Source organism: Clupea harengus, chromosome 20, assembly GCF_900700415.2.
Source record: "Clupea harengus chromosome 20, Ch_v2.0.2, whole genome shotgun sequence".
NCBI classification, from domain to species: domain Eukaryota; kingdom Metazoa; phylum Chordata; class Actinopteri; order Clupeiformes; family Clupeidae; genus Clupea; species Clupea harengus.
Genome location: NC_045171.1, coordinates 11,573,197 through 11,587,443, shown reverse-complemented (window position 1 = coordinate 11,587,443; position 14,247 = coordinate 11,573,197). Strand labels below are relative to the sequence as shown.

Here is a 14,247-nt window from a genome sequence, read left to right as displayed (position 1 = left end):
GAACGGCACTGTATTATATTCTCTTTTACCCTCTGAAGTGAATGGCCTGCCGATGTCATCTCTGTTGTCTATTAACGGAGACACCGGCGTAATTCACGCAGTCAGGTCCTTTGATTATGAACAGTTCAAAAACTTTCAAGTCCATATTTTGGCCAGGGATAATGGATCACCGCCCCTCAGTAGTAATGTGACTGTTAGTATCTCTATTATGGATCTGAATGACAACCCTCCCCAGATATTATACCCGGCTCCAGAAGATAACTCATATATGACTGAGCTGGTGCCAAGAGCCGCGCACGCTGGGTCTCTCGTTTCCAAAGTTATCGGCGTGGACGCAGACTCTGGACAGAACGCATGGCTTTCATATAACATTATTAAGTCAACAGACCCTGGACTTTTCACAATCGGTCTCCACAGTGGAGAGATCAGGACGCAGAGAGACATTTCGGAAGCGGATGCCATAAAACAGAACCTAATTGTCTCAGTGAAAGATAATGGACAACCTTCTCTGAGTGTGACGTGCACAATGTATTTGCTCATTTCGGACAACTTAGCTGAAATTCCTGAACTAAAAGATATGTTTTATGAGGAAAATGGTTCCAAACTCACCACTTACTTGGTCATTGCGCTTGTATCTGTGTCCACGTTTTTCTTTACATTCATCATTATCACCCTGGCTGTAAAGTTTTGTCTACGGAGAAAGCCCAGGCTGTTATTCGACGGAGCAGTCGCCATCCCCAGTGCGTATCTCCCTCCAAATTACGCAGATGTGGATGGAACTATGACGCTCCGAAGTGCTTATAATTATGACGCATACCTAACCACTGGATCACGCACCAGTGACTTCAAATTTGTCAGGTCTTACAATGATGGAACTCTGCTTGCTGATCAGACTCTGACGAAGTCTTCTACTGCTGATGAGCCGTTTGGACCTTGTGACGAACCAGACGTTCTCCAACAGGTAATTGAAAAGCCATGGTTGGCAATTGCATTTTAGTTAAATGCGCTAATTCCATCATTTGTTTGTATTCTATTCTATAATATTATATAAGAGCCTTTACAGTGTTTTTCTCTGTCACGTTCAAATATTTGTTTATGCTGGACTGCGTGCCTCCACTATTATTAGTGACAGTGACAGTAGCAAACTACCACGTATTATTCAGTTTAGTCACATCACCTCGGCTTGGAGTTGGGTCACGATTGTCCGAAAACCCAAATACCAGTTATTGTTCCTCACTTGTCATGTTCTTGTCAAATTGCAGTGTTCAGGTAAAAACTCACGGTGTCGCTGTTCATCTATGGGGAACCGCGTAAACCCCCACCCACACTTGCATTGTCGTGCAGTTCTATTTTGCACTTTGCCATGAGAACAGCGAAGTGGTGATTTTACCGATTTGGAATACACGGCAGATCATATACTTCAGGATTGTACAATATCGGATATTTCACCTTTGTGGATAGGAGAACACGCTGTTTTCATTTTGATTTCACCATGAGATGCCAAGAGACTGTTGATGCATATATCTGGTTTGGCCTTTGTATTTTCATTGTTCAGAGCGCGTATGGGGACATAAGCTATTCTATCCAAGAGGAACTGAAACGGGGATCTGTGATTGGAAATGTTGCCAAAGATATTGGACTCGATTTGAAAAGATTGGCCGCTCGTAAGGCTCGCATCGAAACCGAAGGTAACAGCAGGCGTTATGTTGATATTAATCTGAGAACTGGAGAACTGACCGTGGCTGAACGAATGGACAGAGAGGAGCTTTGCTCTGAAAAGCTCTCCTGTGTGTTTAATGCCGAGCTAATGTTGGAGAATCCCTTAGAATTGCATCGCATTTTAGTTCAAATACAGGACATCAATGATAATCCTCCCATCTTTCCCAAAGAACGTATTAAGTTAGAAATAAGTGAAAGTGCAGTTAAAGGAGCAGCATTTCGTGTTGACGACGCCCATGATGCTGACATAGGACAGAATTCCGTTCAGAACTACGCTATAGAGAAGAACAAACATTTTGTGTTGGCTGTTCGTACAAATGACGACGGTGGAAAATATAGCGAGCTGATTTTAAATAAAGAGCTCGACCGTGAACAAGAAGAAGAGGTTGCATTAGTTCTGACAGCGATAGATGGTGGGAATCCTCCGAGATCGGGTTCTGTAACCATAGATATTACTGTGTTGGACGCCAATGATAATGCCCCAGTCTTCAGTCAGGGGGCATACAAAGCCTCCCTACCCGAAAATTCTCCTCTAGATACGGTGGTGGCGAAAGTGAGCGCTACCGATGCAGATGCAGGGGCGAATGGCGAGGTCATGTATGAATTCAGTCGCATTTCTGAAAAGGCTAAGAAATTATTTTCTTTGAATCAGAAAAGTGGTGAGATAAGGGTAATAGGGCCAGTAGATTATGAAGAGGAATCCAAATATGAAATTCGCATTCAAGGAAAAGATGGAACTGGACTCACGTCAGATACAAAAGTTTCCATAGAAATTATTGATGTAAACGATAATGCTCCTGTTATATTTTTAAAATCTTTGAATAACCCGGTGCCAGAGAATGCGCCACCGGGCACGGAGGTGGGCATCATAAACGTCCAGGACAGAGACTCGGAGAGTAACCGACAGATTCACTGCTCCATCCAGCAAAACGTCCCATTTAAACTCGTGCCATCAATTAAAAACTATTTCTCTCTGTTGACTACAGGCGAGCTAGATCGTGAATTAGTGACTGATTATAATATATCAATAACAGCTACTGATGAGGGGTCTCCACCTCTCTCCTCCTCCAAAACAGTACAGTTGTCTGTTGCTGATGTAAACGATAACCCACCTGTGTTTAACAAACAGTCTTATATTGCCCATGTGACCGAAAATAACAACCAGGGCTCCTCGCTGTCCTCCGTAACTGCAAGAGATCTTGATTGGAGACAGAACGGTACTGTGTTGTATTCTCTCTTGCCCGGGGAGGTGAATGGCTTCCCGGTCTCCTCTTTACTGTCCGTTAACGGAGACACAGGTGTTATTCATGCTGTGAGGTCTTTTGATTATGAACAGTTTAAAGACTTTAAAGTCAAAGTACTAGCCAGAGATAACGGATCTCCTCCACTAAGCAGTAACGTGACTGTGAGTGTCTATGTAGTAGATGTGAACGATAATGCTCCACAGATACTGTATCCGTCTCCTGATGGTAGCTCTTTTATGACTGAGCTGGTGCCCAGAGCTGCGTCAGCGGGGTCCCTGGTGTCCAAAGTTATTGCCGTGGACGCTGACTCTGGACAGAATGCCTGGCTGTCATACAATATCATCAAGGCCACTGACCCTGGACTTTTCAGTATAGGTGTCCACAATGGAGAGATTACCACGCAAAGAGATGTTTCGGAGTCGGATGCTATGAAACACAATCTGATTGTTTCTGTGAAAGATAACGGACAGCCCTCTCTTTCTGCCACTTGTACAATATATTTACTAATTTCAGACAACCTGGCTGAAGTTCCAGATCTGAGAGATATGTCGAGCGAGGAGAACAGTTCCAGGCTCACTTCATATTTAATCATCGCGTTGGTGGCCGTTTCCACTTTCTTTTTAACTTTCATCATAATCACTTTGACTGTAAAACTTTGTAATCGGAGAAGTCCTAGGCTGTTGTTTGACGGAGCCGTCGCCATTCCGAGTGCGTACCTCCCTCCAAATTACGCAGACGTGGATGGTACTGGAACACTTCGAAGCGCTTATAACTACGACGCATATCTCACCACAGGATCGAGAACCAGTGACTTTAGATTTATCAGCTCTTACAATGATGGAACGCTTATGGCAGACGCCACACTGAAAAAGAGCCAATCTACTACAGAAGAACTTTTCGGGCCCTGCGATGATGATAGAAGTCTTCCCCAGGTAACATAACTTTAATTTCTACAACTACTGCTGCTGGTGCTGAAGCTATTTTCAAAAGGCTTCACATTATTTGCATTAATGTTCTCTTTTTGTGATAAACCAATAGTCCAAACCGACATTTCATATTTTCATATACTTAACATGGAGGGGTAACTGCGTTATACATTTTGTATACATTGGCTACTGTTAGGCTGTATACATCATGCACACCAACTCTGTAAAGAACATGTTATTATGTAGTATCAAATAGGAACTCACAGCGTCGCTGTTTACCGACGAGGAAATCGGTGTCTCCATATCACGCGTTGGTGGGCTGTGCTAATCGCAGTCACTACGACAAAGGGTTCAACATATCTTCCGATATTTGGTCTGCGTACTGAGTTGGATGGTCTTTTTTGAACTTCATATTGACGCTTACCTTTTGGATTACAAAATATTGTGACCATATACTCTCAAGATGGACATCAAAAGGGCTATTATGGCTCGGATATGGATTCCAGTTTGTCTCTTTGTTGTCGTGGCGCACGGCATTTTGGGGGACGTAAGCTACTCTATTCCGGAGGAATTGAAACGAGGTTCTGTGGTTGCAAATATAGCCAGTGACCTTGGATTGGATTTGAAAAGGTTTTCATCCCGTAAAGCTCGAATCGATACTGAAAATAGTCCCACACGATATTTTGATGTTAACCTCAGGACTGGTGAATTGGTAATAGCTGAGCGGATAGACCGCGAAGAGCTATGTTCTCAAAAGCCTTCGTGTGCTATGAATGTCGAACTGATGTTAGAGAATCCGCTCGAATTACATCGTATTGTGCTTAATATTCAAGATGTTAATGACAATTCGCCTGTGTTCCCTCAGAAAATCATCAAGCTAGAAATAGGTGAGCATGCAGATAAAGGTGCGGTCTTCCGTGTAGACGAGGCTCATGATGCCGATATAGGACAAAACTCTGTCCAGAGCTATAGTTTAGAAAGGAATAACCATTTTGTGTTAACGGTCCAGACCAATAGCGATGGAATAAGGTATGGTGAGTTGTTATTAGATAAAGAACTAGACCGTGAGCAGGAGAATGAGGTAACATTAGTACTCACTGCCACTGATGGTGGGAATCCTCCGAAATCAGGTACTGTAGCCATACACATCAACGTGCTAGATTCTAATGATAACGCCCCAGTCTTTACTGAGGGGCTCTATAAAGCTAGTTTACCTGAAAATTCTCCTTTAGATACTGTTGCGGTTACAGTGCACGCCACTGATGCAGATGAGGGTCCAAATGGAGAAATAGCTTATGAGTTCGGTCGCATATCCGACAAAGCCAGAAAAACCTTCTCTCTGGATCCAAAAACTGGAGAAATTAAAGTGATTGGGACGATAGATTATGAAGAAGAGACAACGTATGATATACGCGTAAAGGCAAAGGACGTGTTTGGATTAACGTCAGACACTAAAGTTTTAATTGATATCACTGACATCAATGACAATGCTCCCATAATATCGCTGAAGTCTTTGAATTCTCCTGTCCCAGAGAATGTGCCGCCCGGCACCGAGGTGGGCATCATAAATGTGCAGGACAGAGACTCTGGCGATAACCGCCAAATCCGCTGCTTCATTCAGCAAAGCGTTCCTTTCAAACTTGTGCCATCAATTAAAAATTACTTTTCGTTAGTCACCACAGGTGAATTAGACCGTGAAAGTGTATCTGATTATAACATTACTATAACTACCACTGATCAAGGTTCCCCTCCCTTGTCCTCCACTAAAACCCTGCATGTATTTGTAGCTGATGTGAATGATAACCCACCGGTTTTTGTGGAAGCATTCTACAGAGCCCATGTCACTGAAAACAACAGACAGGGCTCCTTTGTGTGTTCGGTAACAGCAAATGACCCAGACTGGAGACAAAACGGCACGGTGCTGTACTCACTTTTACCCGGGGAAGTTAATGGTCTCCCGGTGTCCTCTTTGTTATCCATTAACGGGGACACAGGAGGTATTCACGCAGTGAGGTCTTTCGATTATGAGCAGATCAAAAGCTTCAAAGCGCATGTTTTAGCCAGGGATAACGGATCGCCTCCGCTCAGTAGCAATGTAACTGTGAGTGTTTTTATAACAGACGTGAATGACAACCCTCCGCAAATATTATACCCAGCCCAGGAAGGGACCTCATTTATGACAGAGTTGCTTCCCCGAGCTACTCACGCAGGATCACTGGTGTCCAAAGTTATCGCCGTGGATGCAGATTCTGGACAGAATGCATGGCTCTCTTACAGTATTGTCAAAGCGACGGACCCAGGACTTTTTTCTATCGGGGTACACAGCGGAGAGATAAAGACGCAGAGGGACATTCCTGATTCTGATACCCTAAAACACAATGTGATCGTTTCCGTTAAGGACAATGGACAACCATCACAATCTGTCACATGCACCCTGAATTTATTTATTTCAGATAATCTTGCTGAAGTTCCAGAACTGAAAGATATGTCTTTTGATGAAGGTAGTTCCAACCTAACCACGTATCTGACAATTGCGCTGGTGTCCGTGTCCACCATCTTCCTCACTTTCATCATCATCACTTTTGCTGTAAGGATGTGTCGTCGGAGGAAGCCTACGCTATTGTTTGACGGGGCCGTGGCAATTCCTAGCGCGTATCTCCCTCCAAATTACGCAGAAGTGGACGGGATGGGAACGCTGCGTAGTGCATATAACTATGACACATACCTCACCACCGGGTCTCGCACCAGTGACTTTAATTTCGTCAGGTCTTACAATGAGGGAACACTGCTCGCTGGGCAGACACTACCAAAATCATCCAATTCTGACGAGCCGTTTGGACCCTTTGATGAAAATGAAGGCTCACCTCAGGTAAAAAAAAAATGTGCTAAATACAATTCTTTTCATTTGTCCGCCTGTCTCTAATAGATTTGTTGTTTCTTATGCTGGATGGTCCAGAATATGGTCTTTCTTTTCTTTTAAAAGTGAAAGAAAATGTTATTTTGGATAATGACTTAGGTCGCAGAGAGACGTTTTGGAATCGGATGCTATGGAACCGATTCATATTGTTTCTGTGAAGAATAGTAGAGAGCCACTTAGTGTAACGTGCGCAATGTATTTGGTGATTAGAGATCATTTGGCTGATGTCCCTGAGCGGAAAAACGTGTCTGATAACAAAAATGTCCAAACTATCTTCATGTTTGATCATTTCGCTCTTGTCCGTGTCTACCATCTTCCTCACCCTCGTCATTATCATCACCATGGCAGTAAGATCTTGTCATTCTAAACCCAGACCTTAGTTTTATGAAGCCGTCGCCATTCCAAGCGCGTATTTACCTCCGAATTACACAGAAGTTGATGGTACTGGGACATTACGCAGTGTTTTTAATTATTATGCATATTCAACCACTTGATGAGGCATCAGTTCGTCGGATCTTATAATCTTTTAAAGATGGTACGCTGCATTCTGAGTTTACACTTAAAGAGACGTCACCACTTCATAACAAGGCAAGTACACCATATCGCGATACTGAAGGATTTTAAAAAAATTGTATAGCTTATTGTGTGAAATGTAAGATTTATATTGTTGTTATTATGAATTGGATTGGATTGTATTATTGCATAACAAAATTACCTGTATAACTGCCCTCAGTGCTGGCTTTCTTTGGTTGGTTATCCTTTGTCTTTGTCTTTTTTTAAATGCTCTCCAATGTCTTTCTAGATTAACATGGAACCTTTTAGACGAGTAGGGTTTATTCTTGGTGGAATTTGGGGCCCGATTCGACATAAGGACTCAATTTTGGTTTAGAAATGTTTTGGGATTGTAGTTTCTTCTAAAAACTGACAGTGTCGCTATTGACCATGTAAGATGAAATGCAACTCCAAATGAAATGCGTTTCTCCTCCCTAAACACGAATCCGGACATTTGACGCTTCACTCTGAGAAACCGTGATGCGGTTTATGGTATGCATTTAGTGATTTCCTTGGATCAATTGCCTGTTGTGGTTCGTCCGTATTTGTGGATCTTATTCACTAATTTTCTGTCATTCATTTATTGGATCACTGGTTCTATGAAATCGAGATGCCGAACAAAGGATTACCAGAGGCTGCTCTGCTGTCCATTCTTTTCCTGTGTGTCACGGTGCACGATGTTAACGGAGACGTGAGCTATTCTGTACAGGAGGAGATGAAACGAGGATATGTTATAGGAAATATTGGCAAAGATCTTGGACTTAATGTGAAGGAGCTGTCTACGAGGAATTCTCGAATTAACGCCGAAGGTAATCGTAAACGTTTCTGCAATATTAATTTAGGTACTGGAGAACTGACCGTCGCTGATATAATGGACAGAGAGAGCCTCTGTAGGGAAAAACTCTCATGCGTTTTGAAATTCGAGCTAGTGCTAGAAAATCCATTGGAGCTTCATAAAATGACGTTGCATATTCAAGATATCAACGACAATTCACCAGTCTTTCCTAAAGAAGTCATTAAATTAGAGATAAGAGAATCCGCAGATAAAGGGGCACGTTTTCGCATGGGTGGAGCACACGATGCAGACACTGGTCAAAACGCGGTGCAGAACTATATGCTAGAAAGGAATGAGAATTTTGTGTTGGCGGTTTCTTCAAACAAAGACGGTAGGAAGAATCTTGAGTTAGTTTTGGATAAAGAGCTAGACCGTGAGCAGCAGCAGGAAATAACTTTAATTCTTACTGCCGTTGATGGTGGCATTCCACCTAGATCAGGCAGTGTACAGATACACGTCACTATACTGGATGCGAATGACAATGCTCCAGAGTTTACTCAAGAGGTTTATCGAGCCACTCTGCCTGAAAATTCTCCCGTAGGGACGTTAGTTTTAAAAGTTAGTGCAACTGATTCAGACGAAGGAATCAATGGAGAAGTGACATATGAGTTTAGCCAAATGTCTTCATTAGCAGAACAAGCATTTGCACTGGATTCTAAAACTGGTGAGATTAAAGTAATTGGACCAATAGATTTTGAAGAAGAATCAGTATATGAGATACAAGTTGAAGGGAAAGATGGATTTGGTCTGTCCACAGACACAAAAGTAATCATTGATCTTACAGATGTGAATGATAATATCCCGGAAATATTTCTAAAATCACCAAATAGCCAAATTCCCGAGAATGCACCGCCCGGCACAGAAATTGGCATCATTAATGTGCAAGATCGAGATTCTGAGAGTAACGGAGAAGTTCACTGTGTCATTGGATCAAATGTGCCCTTTAAACTTGTCCCATCAATTAAAAAATATTATTCCCTTGTTACCACTGGTGAACTAGACCGTGAGGTGAAGTCTGATTACAACATCACCATCACTGCCACTGATCAAGGCACTCCATCCCTGTCATCCTCTAAAATAGTGCATTTAATGGTGGCTGATGTTAACGACAATCCGCCTGCTTTTCGTCAACAATCATATAGTGCGCATATTACAGAAAATAACAAACCAGGATCCCCGATATGTTCCGTGTCGGCCACAGACCCAGACTGGAGACAGAATGGTACAGTGAATTACGCACTGTATCCTGGCGATGTAGACAGAACTCCAGTCTCATCTCTTTTATCTATTAATGGAGATACAGGTGCTATTCTCGCTTTAAGGTCATTTGATTATGAGAAGTTAAAAAGTTTCAAAGTCCAAGTCATTGCCCGTGATAACGGGTCTCCTCCGCTCAGCAGCAATGTTACTGTTAGCGTCTCTGTTGCAGATGAGAACGATAACACGCCGCAGATTTTATACCCAGCTCCTGAGGGAAATTCTCTCATGACGGAGATGGTGCCTAAAGCTGTGCAGGCTAACGCTTTGGTCTCCAAGGTTATTGCCGTGGATGCAGATTCAGGTCAGAATTCATGGCTTTCATATCGCATTGTTAAAGCGACTGATTCAGGACTTTTCACCATTGGAACCCACAGTGGAGAAATCAGGACACAGAGAGACATTTCTGAGAATGATGGCATGAAACAGAACCTTATTGTCTCCGTGAAGGATAACGGCCAGCCCCCTCTGTCAGGAACGTGTACAGTGTATTTACTTATTTCGGATAATTTAGCCGAGATCCCTGAGCTGAAAGACATGTCTCAAGACACTGGATCTAAGCTAACCACTTATTTGATCATTGCGCTGGTGTCCGTTTCTACCTTCTTCCTCACCTTTGTTATTATTATCCTGGCTGTGAAGTTTTGCCACAGGAGAAAACCTAGACTTTTGTTTGACGGTGCAGTCGCCATTCCCAGCGCTTATCTCCCTCCAAATTACGCTGATGTGGACGGCACTGGAACTCTTCGCAGCGTCCGTAGTGCTTATAATTACGACGCGTATTTGACAACAGGATCGCGCACCAGTGACTTTAAATTTGTCAGATCTTACAATGATGGCACCCTTCCTGCTGACTTGACACTGCGAAAGACGTCCTCTCAAGACCCCTTCGGCTCATGTCATGAGACAGATTCATCTCAGGTAAAATGAAACAAAGTTAATCTTTTTTGTCCATTTGGCATGACATGACTCAACAGTAGATATGTGGACTCTCTCTCTCTCCCTCTCTTGCTCTCTCTCTCTCCCTCTCTCCCAGTTTCCCAAAATGTTGAGACAGAAGTCTCTAGATTAGATTAGATTAGATTCAACTTTATTGTCATTGCACAGAGTACAAGTACTGAGGCAACGAAATGCAGTTAGTATCTAACCAGAAGTGTGCAGAGTATGTGCAAAGTGGTAATATAAAAATAGATAAATAGAATATATACAGTATGGTATAAGACATAAGTAATATGAACAGTAAGCAGCAATAGTGGTGGTTAGTGCAGATGTGATATAGATATATGATATAGATATACAGTATGTAAAGTGCAAGTGAAGTACAGGTGAAAGTGGCAGTAGAAGTTATAAATGAGGTAGGAGACATAAGATATAAGTACGGTGAATATGGATAACAATTTTAAATAAATAGATATAAACAAATGAACAGTTTTAGTGCAAATGTTCAGTGGCTGGGGGAGGTGTGTGGCAGTCAGGCCAGGGTAGAGGGGGGAATACAGTCACTGTAGGAAGGAAAGTGAGGGGGTAGCCAGGGGGGGGTCACCGTGATGCAGAGTTCAGCAGGGTGACCGCCGCAGGGAAGAAGCTGTTCCTGAGCCTGCTGGTCCGGGAACGGAGGACCCTGTAGCGCCTCCCTGAGGGGAGGAGGGCAAACAGTCTGTGGTTGGGATGGGAGCTGTCCTTCTCGATGCTGTGCGCTTTCTGCAGACATCTTTTGCGCTGGACAGCCTCGATGGAGGGGAGTGGGGAACCAGTGATGCGTTGGGCAGTTTTCACTACCCTCTGGAGAGTTTTGCGGTCTGCCACAGAGCAGCTGCCATACCAGACTGAGATGCAGTTGGTGAGGATGCTCTCAATGGTGCAGCGGTAGAAGTTCACCAGAATCTGAGGAGACAGATTTGCCTTCTTCAATCTCCTCAGGAAGAAGAGACGCTGGTGAGCCTTCTTGATTAGGGTTGAGGTGTTGAGGGTCCAAGAGAGTTGATACAGATCGGGGTGTGTGCGCCACCTTTGGTCCTCCTGAAGTCCACAATTAGCTCCTTGGTTTTCATGGTGTTGAGAGCCAGGTTGTTGTTAACACACCACACTGCCAGAGAATGCTGCTTGAATTCAGTAGTTGAATCTTCTGCGTCATGAACGGCCTACATCATAGGATAGCACTAACATGTTACATTTTCTGTTTACAATCGAAAACTAATGGTGTGATTATAAGATTGAAAAGTGCCTTCCTCCCTTTTTACTTTCGAAGTGTGGCGTTTACATACACAGCCACCTCTTCAATTATAAAGCTCGGATTTCTCCCCCTTCAGTTTTGATCTCGACATTTTTGGCTTGTTGAGGTTTATCACAACGAATTTAGAAGCATACTCCATTCTTCTCTATTTCCTTAGACAACATTTGGGTTTTAGAATTGACTTGTCATTTTTTATATGGCTGAATAACTGATTTGTTTGGATACGTGTGCTCAGTGTTTGTTTTGGTCTGCGCAGTTATCCTTTGCCATGTTATATGTCCTCCAAGGATATAGTTTTGTGATTAATCACGGGCTCCGAATGGTTGATAGATGGTAGCAGGATCATTTTTGTCTTGGTTACGTTGATATTGCTGCTAGTGTGTACGTTGGTGTCTGCTTTCGTATCTTACCAGGATATAACGTTTTGGTTTTTTAATGTTTGGGTATTGCAGTTTCTTGTAGATACTGAAAGTGTCGCTGTTGACCATGTTCGATGAAAGGTACGTTCACATGAAATACATTTCTCCTCCCTGCAGTGATGCAGGCACGTAACACGATGTAGACCAGGACACAATGATGTGGATTATGTTATGCCGGTAGTGGTTCCCTTGTGTCTATCAGCTGTTACGGTTTCCTTGTTTTTCGTGCCATTATTTACTGATTCTCTGGACGTATTTTATTGGTTTACTGGTTACTTAAGAAGAAAATGCTGAACAAAGGATTACCGGCAGCTTGCCTGATGCTCATCCTTTTTCTGTTTGCTATGGCGCACGGTGTGAAAGGAGACGTAAGCCTTTCTGTGCTGGAGGAGATGAAACGAGGATATGTTATTGGAAACATTGGAAAAGATCTCGGACTGAATATGAAGGAATTGTCTGCTAGGAAGGCTCGAATTGAGGCTGAAGGTAATCGTAAACGTTTCTGCAATATTAATTTAGGTACGGGAGAACTGACCGTCGCTGAAATAATGGACAGAGAGAACCTTTGTAAAGAGAAACTCTCATGCGTTTTGAAATTCGAGCTAGTTCTAGAAAATCCATTGGAGCTTCATAAAATTACGTTGCATATTCAAGATATCAACGACAATTCTCCAGTTTTCCCCAAAGGAGTCATTAAATTAGATATAAGAGAATCCGCAGATAAAGGGGCGCGTTTTCGTATGAGTGAGGCACACGATGCAGATATAGGACAAAACGCCGTACAAAATTATATGCTAGAAAGGAATGATAATTTCATATTGGCTGCCAATTCAAACAAAGACGGGGGGAAGAATCTTGAGTTAGTTTTGGATAAAGAACTAGACCGTGAGCAGCAGGAGGACATAACTCTGACTCTTACTGCGGTTGATGGTGGCATACCACCGAGGTCAGGCACTGTGAACATACACGTCACTGTACTGGATGCAAATGACAATGCTCCTGTGTTTACTGAGGAAGTTTATCGAGCCACTCTACCTGAAAACTCACCAGTAGGAACATTAGTATTAAAAGTTAGTGCAACTGATTTAGACGAAGGAATAAATGGGGAAGTGACGTATGATTTCAGCCGAGCGTCTTCATCAACAAAGCAAGCTTTTACACTGGACTCTAAAACTGGCGAAATTACAGTTAGCGGACCAATAGATTTTGAAGAAGAATCTATTCATGAGATGCGAGTTGAGGGGAAAGATGGATTTGGTTTGTCCACGGACACAAAAGTAATAATTGAGCTCACAGATGTGAATGATAATATCCCTGAAATATTTCTTAAATCGCTGAATAGCCATATTCCGGAGAACGCACCGCCCGGCACAGAAATTGGCATTATTAATGTCCAAGATCGAGATTCTGAGAGTAACGGAGGGGTCCACTGCATCATTGGATCAAATGTGCCCTTTAAACTTGTCCCATCAATTAAAAAATATTATTCCATTATTACCACCGGTGAACTAGACCGTGAGGTGAAGTCTGATTACAACATCACCATCACTGCCACTGATCAAGGCACTCCATCACTGTCATCCTCTAAAATAGTGCATGTAATGGTGGCTGATGTTAACGACAATCCGCCTGCTTTCCGGCAACAATCATATGATGCGCATATCACAGAAAATAACAAACCAGGATCCTCTATATGTTCCGTGTCTGCCACAGACCCAGACTGGAGACAGAATGGTACAGTGAATTACGCACTGTATCCTGGCGATGTAGACGGCACTCCAGTCTCATCTCTTTTATCTATTAATGGAGATACAGGTGCTATTCTCGCTTTAAGGTCATTTGATTATGAGAAGTTAAAAAGTTTCAAAGTCCAAGTCATTGCCCGTGATAACGGGTCTCCTCCGCTCAGCAGCAATGTTACTGTTAGCGTCTCTGTTGCAGATGAGAACGATAACACGCCGCAGATTTTATACCCAGCTCCTGAGGGAAATTCTCTCATGACGGAGATGGTGCCTAAAGCTGTGCAGGCTAACTCTTTGGTCTCCAAGGTTATTGCCGTGGATGCAGATTCAGGTCAGAATTCATGGCTTTCATATCACATTCTTAAAGCGACTGATCCAGGACTTTTCACCATTGGAACCCACA

The 14,247-nt window shown here is 42.9% G+C and overlaps 1 protein-coding gene across 2 annotated transcripts in view; it reads left to right on the top strand.

The window, feature by feature from the left end:
• The first annotated feature begins 1,148 nt into the window (after window positions 1-1,148).
• Window positions 1,149-14,247, top strand: part of LOC105912957 (protocadherin gamma-A11-like) — a 208,080-nt gene continuing 194,981 nt past the window's right edge. Inside the window, exon 1 of one of the 2 annotated variants that reach the window (XM_031587214.2) lies at window positions 1,149-3,895. In XM_031587214.2, coding sequence (XP_031443074.1) covers window positions 1,493-3,895 — 2,403 coding nt within the window. In that variant the 5' untranslated portion in view covers window positions 1,149-1,492. The remainder of the gene's footprint in view (window positions 3,896-14,247) is intronic. The other variant, XM_031587230.2, reaches the window with a different exon arrangement.